Source organism: Lytechinus variegatus, chromosome 2 (genome assembly GCF_018143015.1).
Source record: "Lytechinus variegatus isolate NC3 chromosome 2, Lvar_3.0, whole genome shotgun sequence".
Taxonomy (NCBI): Eukaryota; Metazoa; Echinodermata; class Echinoidea; order Temnopleuroida; family Toxopneustidae; genus Lytechinus; species Lytechinus variegatus.
The window spans coordinates 37,284,161-37,291,353 of NC_054741.1; the positions used below are offsets into that span (position 1 = coordinate 37,284,161).

The window sequence follows — 7,193 nt, forward strand, 5'->3', positions numbered from 1 at the left end:
CTAACTGAAGACAGTCGGACCCCGACGACCGACCCCGCATCTGATTGAGAAGAATTTCATTTATTTTAAGAGAATAAAATGTCTGGTGCAGCTCGAAAAATACTTATAGGACAGGTTATAGGAACCAAGATGACACGGACTGCAAAAGTTCGGGTTAATAAGTTACAACTGGATCCATTTGTTACTCAGGTAAGCACGCGCGTGCTCGATGGAGGTGCTCCTCGCAAAGCATACCCAGAGCTTCGGCGGCGAAGAGGCGCCTGCGCTGCAAGCATGACCGCTAATTAGCCTTAGAATTCTAGTCATTTGTTACCACTCGTCAAGTCAAGAATCCCCCTGCCCCCACTCAATACCATATTCAGAGCTACCAAGTCTCACGCATTATGCGTGAGACTCAAGCATTTTGGACTCTTGTTCATCCCCTAAAATCTCTGTCTCACGTCACGCAACTATTGTCACAGCCTATCCCCCATATACATTGTACACAATGTCTGTGATCTCACTCAGATTAACAAAAAAATCTCACGCATAGCTGGTCTTTGAACTTGGCATCTCGCCATATTATTATTACCAGGAGCGTTGTTGCATGCATTGATTTTAAGGCCTGGTCACACCGCCCGAGCGTTGTTGGAGCGGAAGGGAAAGAGGGTCGAATTTCGCTCACAAAATTGGGGGAAAAAATCGAAAAAAAAAAAAAATGGTGAATGGTAGCGAGTGGTGATAATTTTTTTCTCTCCGCTCCACAAATGCTCCAACAACGCTCGGGCGGCGCGGTGTGACCACTTTAATTCATTCAATGAACAAGGTTATGATATAACCTTGTTCTCACTTAGTTATATCTCCATGTGTGGCAAAATAAGGGTGGCAAAGTTTGGCTTATTTTCTCTTTTTCTTTGGGGCAAATGCTTGATTTTTTTACACCGACAGTTTCCATTACACTTATTATTCATACAACTTGACTCTTTAAAATTTGATTCATTAAATTATTTTTGTCTTAATTAAAAATAGAGATCAAAAAATGAAAATTTTCTTGCCATAATCACTTTCCACCAATAGAGGGCGTACATAAAAATATGCCCAAAATTCAAGTTTTTGAGCGCTCTGGTGAATACAAAAATTATTCTCAAGTTACCAATGAAAAATTGGAACTGTATGTAAATTAGTAATTTTGGTCACAAAAGTGATATTTTAATGATTTTTTTTGAAGTGTGTGCTCTGTACAACATTGGCATACCATAGTCCTACCTGTAGATTCCCCACAGGCAGGGTGGTAACAGTGAACAAGTGGGTGTGACCATGCCTTTACTGTCTTTAATTTGGGACTTTGGGGCCGATAACACGAAAGGGTCTTTGCAAGAACTGTATTGTCTTTCATGTCACCCGTTTATTATGATGCGCTATGGCCATGCATGTGAAACGTACTTTAAATAAAGTATGTGCAAACATTTTATTCATCCATTAAAGTAAACAAAATCTTTGTTTATAAAATGATGTGATATATTTTGAAATCATATACAAATTGATTTAAATGCGAGCTAATGAATTATATTTCAGAAATATCCCGCATACAAAAATCAAGAGATAGGCGACACGAAAGACCGCCGGCGGCCCTGCTTTAGAAAGACCCTTTCGTGCAATCGGCCCCAGGCCCTGCCAGGCTATTGCCTTTCCGAAAAATTTGTTCTGGATCTTCTGGTCATGCTGATTAAATACAAGTGTGAATATGTTGGAACATGTTCAATGTGTTTTTTTGAATTTGGAATGCATGTTAACCAATATGCTGCTCTGAGTCTGACGGACAAAAAAAAGAAGAAAATTTCCCAAGCAACCATGGCCATGTTCCATGCCATGAGGCATGAGTGATTCTGATCTGAAAGAAAGTGGTGTGATTGTGAAAAGTAAAGATATATGTTTGACTTTGATGACTGGTCAGTAGCGATGGAAAATATTGGCCTACCCCTTCCCCTGGCTTGCATAGGTTACCTGAACACAGGCCTGAACATAATTCATTTTGGATATTGTTAATGGCTTTATATGAGCTATTGCTGAATATTAATTAGGGCTAATAAATAAAATATAGATCTATGTAACTTTCAATTGTACATGGTCAATTCCAGCGTAACGGACATGACGTTCAGACAAATTTTTGTAATTCAAAGAGTTATACAGTAGAATTAGCAGTCTTTTGATAATTGTTACTAAGCTTATCAGACACATTTAAGTATCTGTTACATACACATAAAATTTCAAATCGTTTCGTTGAACAGTTGCGGAGAAATTGCACTCTTCGTGAGCGTAACGGACATGACACGAAATGGACGAAGCATTTTTACCTCCTATTGCTTATCAAAATTCCTGTGAATTCTTAGATTGCATGCACCTGACGTTGGTGTTAATTTAATCTTAAGATCATGCTCTATCCATAAAATGGTGTTTAACAACAGTTTTGCAGTGCATTCTGTATTCCTAGCTCAAAATGTAGCGTAACGGACATGACACACGAAGCGTAACGGACATGACAGTTTCGTCCACTTTTTGTAAGCGAATATAATTATTTTGTTACAAGATATGGTACAAGTCTAATTGTTTACATGTTAAGGCTAGAGGTTAGAGAGACATATCATAACTGGTAATCTGTAATATCTCCTATTATTTTGCAATTTGAGAGGGGGTCTTTTTGTACAATATTTATAAAACAAAAAAATATTTAGAAAAATTAATTTTACACCGGTTAACAACAGTTAATGAGTATTTTCAAGTTACTACCATCCACCACACCTAATTAAAGGAGAAAAAGTTGATAGAAAAGATTATTTTTTATTCATGCCTTAATATTTGATAATATACTAGCGTAACGGACATGACACCCTTATGAAGTGAACTTCATCAGCACTTCTTAGTTTGAAAATGAAAGAAATATGAATAATGAAAGTAATTATGTAACAGCAAAGTACCTTTACTAACACTCTAAAGAAAAATATGTAGATATTATTAGCAGGTATCATTAATTTAATAGCTATAGCCTAAGTGATAATTTTATATTGAATACAATGTTTATCATACCACTACTGCACACTGAGCAGACCAAATCTCATTTTTTGTGAGAAGAAAACAAAATATACCAGACCTGTATAAATCCAAGATGAACATATTATGGAATGTATTGTATGATAAAGAACATGTACTCGTATTAATGTCAGTTTTAAGATGACAAAAAATGGTATTAAAAAGTATTTCAATAAAAATTTAATAGCAGTACCTGGAAACCGGCTTTTCATTATCGATTATGTATGAGTTGAAAGGTAATTAGAATGTTTGTAAATAGCTTCTGAGATTTTTTTTTCATTCAAAATAACTATCATCCTGAGTATAATCATCCTTTCATCAAATCTTGGATGTTCTTAATCGTACGATCTTGCTTGCTGACAAATGTGGCTGTATCTAATTTTGTTGTATTGTCCGCGCTGCTTGTGTACAATTGAAGATACATCATTCAAATCTTGATTATGGCTGACCAAAATACTACTATGATGACATAATTTATTGATCGCGCCACATTCTTTCCACGGCCCCTTTGCTTTGTGATACTGCAAAGAAGTGCCACTGTAGATTCATGGATTCATAGAGCTACATCATGTAACACAGATATCCGAATACAAACTTGCTTTTAAATGTGAGCCCATGCCATCACTGAAGAAGTATGTAGAGGTTGGTGAAAGTCAGATACTTTGAAGAAATATCATCAATGATCATGAATTCACGAGTTGGAGTTTTATAATGCTCCAAACTGTCAGTGCAAAAACCTAAGATAATCAAATGTTTGTTCAAACACAAATGATGCAGATTGTGATCTGAGTATGTTGCCAGATCTAGCTGCATCTTATCCTAATATTATGTGGCATACCGTTAATTCTCAGAAAAATCTACCAGAACAAGAGCTGAACTTTCATCATTCACCAACTTCTAAAAATAGCTTGAAAGACATGCAGATTCTAGGAAATATTACATTCAGCTATCCTCAAACAATTGAGGCTGACCTCAGTCTGTGACACTGAGCCTAATATTTTGTTTTTGTGAATGCTGCCTTTTGCCATATATAAGGCGTCATGTCCGTTACGCGAATTGTCATGTCCGTTACGCCATTTTTATGAAAATGAGAAGTGGTAAGGGAAAATGATTGCTACACATGGTAGGGGGTTTAATTCTAACATAGAATCTGAATCTGCAGTACCTTTAGACAAATTTCCTGGAAGCTGTGAAAACTTTAAGTGAAAAACGTAACGGACATGACACTGATAATGGTAAAGAAATCACACAAATCTGAAGACAGATTTCTCTAAAATTGATGAATGGCATAAAATTTAACGATTATTTTCTGTTGATTTAAACATTAATCAACTATTCAAAAGTTAACAGAGACCTCTGGGACCTTGTTTGCTTTTAGTAAAGACAGGAAAGATAAATTGTTTAAAAATAGCCACATTTTTTACATTTTGCAATTTACTATTCTATTTTTTGAATGATGGAAAAAACTACCTAATTTTATCAATATTGCGATTTTTCTATTGGAAATTGAGACTTTATAGATTACTTTTTAAGAAAATTTGACTGCTGAAGTGAAATCTTAAACTTCATTTTTTCTCTAAAGTGAACATTTTCCATGGAATTGCACACATAGATTATTAGATAGCCATTTTGCCTAAAAGATGAAATTACAATTTTAGACTTTACTCAGTAGAGGTGCTGGTCAGAAAATTTGGATCGACCCAGTTTCGGCTGTTTCAGTTTTTAGATTTCTCCACACAAGAAATCTCTAGAGGAAAGTTCATTCACCTGTCTAGTCCTGACACTAAGTGCACTAGTCAATGTAAACATATCGGGTTTCGTAACAAGATTATTGGAAGATGGCAAGTCTTGAAAAATAGATGGTGCACTGGGTGGATTTGAGGTCACTTAATCTATTTTTAGCATACTAATGACGCTATATCCCCATAACTGCTGTCTATGTAAAACTGTCCCCATAAACTAGGACAATCTCAATTTATCGAGACATGATTTGTCTTGGTTTATGAGGATATCCTTGTTTTCTGTGATAATCCCAATTTTTGGACCAGGGCCTCTACTGTTACTATACTTTGGTTAAATCTGTGAATTCTGCAGTCTGACAGCTACCACAGATCAGGTTGCCTAATTATATTTTCTATCTAATCAGATATTCCACACAGTTGAAGGTGATGGTGTCGCCTCACCTCAATTGCTAATGTTAGTAATGTTATGCAGTCATGTAAAATGCATGCATTTTGTATTTAAATTTTATAATTTTCATCTCGAATTTCAATTAGATGTTCAGTGTATTGATTTATGTCACCATTTCATACCAATGAATCTCTGTAAAAAATTACAGCCCTAGTGTGAATGGAATCCTGGATGTAGGCAGACCAAGATGTATAACATTTCAGTTATTTAAAAAAATTGATCTTGTCTTTTTCTGTGTTTTTCCCTCAGTATTTCCCTAAGCGGTCCACCGTGTTTGCACATGACCCCGAGGAAGCAGCGAAACTTGGAGACATTGTCCTTGTGAAGGAACTACCAATTAAAAAGTCCACCCACGTCAAGTACCAGATGGAGCGAATCATCTACAGCCTTGGAAATGTGACTGATCCAATCACTGGCAAGAAATGCGACTGCTACTCATATTGGGATGAGGGGGAGGGCTCCGATGGTGCTCCGGTGTCTGATCATAGTACAGATAGTGTGGACAAGGAAGTGGATGTCACAGGAAACATTTCAAGGACGATGGGAGATGGAAAAGATCTTAAAGTTGATGGCACGCCTGTATGAATCCTCAGTTTTACAAGTTAAGCATTAAAGACATGTTTATGCCCTGCCTGTCAGAAGGGGTTTGTGTATCAATGGGAATCAGCATACCGTTGGATGGTTGGTAGCAAACCTATCAGATCAAACCTACGTTATTTCCTCAGTTTTCAACCAATGCTCACAAGTGATAGCACACACACCAATGTCTTGAAGCTTCGGCCAGACAAAAAAATTGACGAGGAAGAACCGTCCAGTGAGGAGGAAGTGGAAATTCTGTAATAGCATCCTAGAATGCACTGCAGATAATTCTTCAACCTTTTGAGAAAATGATTGTAATCAGCCGAAGAAGATTTGAAATGGCTAGCTTGTCTTTCTCGGTGAATGGGAATGTTTTGCATCAATCTTTGATCTGTTTGATCCTCGGCAATATATTAGTTGTATGTAGATAACGATAATCAGTACATATAAGTTCACTGTTTTCTGTTTAGTATTTTATGAGGCCCTTCGGCTCTGAGTAGACGATTCTGTTCAAAGTTGCTGTCACACCTTGGCTTTATTCACAGTGTGAAAGAAAGTTTAGTATACATATATTAAAGTCACTGGAAATCATGGTTCGAAATTGATGTCCGTCTCCCAGAAGTATTTGTATACTAGTCTGAACTTGAAAACCAATCTAGCTTGGTAGCAAAACTAGAAATGAACTTGAGTTGGATTTGTGATGGTGATGCATGTGATGTGAAAATGAATTTTTGTTGGACATTCTGACTTGCATTCTGGCAAATAAACTTTTGGATGATGAAATCAACCCGTTTAAATCATCCTTCATTTTCAAAATGAGTTTGCTTGAGTATTCTTCATTCCTCAAGACATTCTTCATGTTAAATGAATAAATAAGTGTTATCCTTATTACACTTGCAATTTTTATTTCATTTTCCTTTCAAAAGTGTATCACCTACATGTATATTCAGTGCTCACAGTCATATTTTTGGTGAATTAAGAAGTGAAAATTAGAAAAAAATATTCAGACAGGAAGTAAGATAAATGGCATTTGTCATTAGCCAGATAGGTATTTATTGTCACTGTGATATAGTGATCTACATATATTCTCAACACACTGATTTTTTTTTAATGTCATCTTTACCCCAATCTGCTACCTCTCATACTGGTCACTGGTTTAAATAAAAGCAAACAGTGGAACAACAAAGTCACAGTAAATTGGACCATCATTACCTGCAGAGAATTGTGACATCACAGTATTCAAGAGAGGGGATGACAAGAGATAACTTCAACCCCCCCCCCCCCTCTTCCAAACAATAATTTCTCTGTTTGAATATCTACCATTGAGCATTACATTGCTATTGCTGTAACGAAATAAC

The 7,193-nt window shown here is 36.3% G+C and overlaps 1 protein-coding gene across 1 annotated transcript; it reads left to right on the forward strand.

Moving 5' to 3' along the window:
- Nucleotides 1-2: 2 nt before the first annotated feature.
- Nucleotides 3-6,580, forward strand: LOC121408016 (28S ribosomal protein S17, mitochondrial-like). The gene is made up of 2 exons (XM_041599315.1): nucleotides 3-189; nucleotides 5,506-6,580. The coding sequence occupies exons 1-2, from the start codon at nucleotides 79-81 to the stop codon at nucleotides 5,839-5,841; spliced, it is 447 nt and encodes a 148-aa protein (XP_041455249.1). The 5' UTR covers nucleotides 3-78; the 3' UTR covers nucleotides 5,842-6,580.
- The last annotated feature ends 613 nt before the right edge of the window (nucleotides 6,581-7,193 follow it).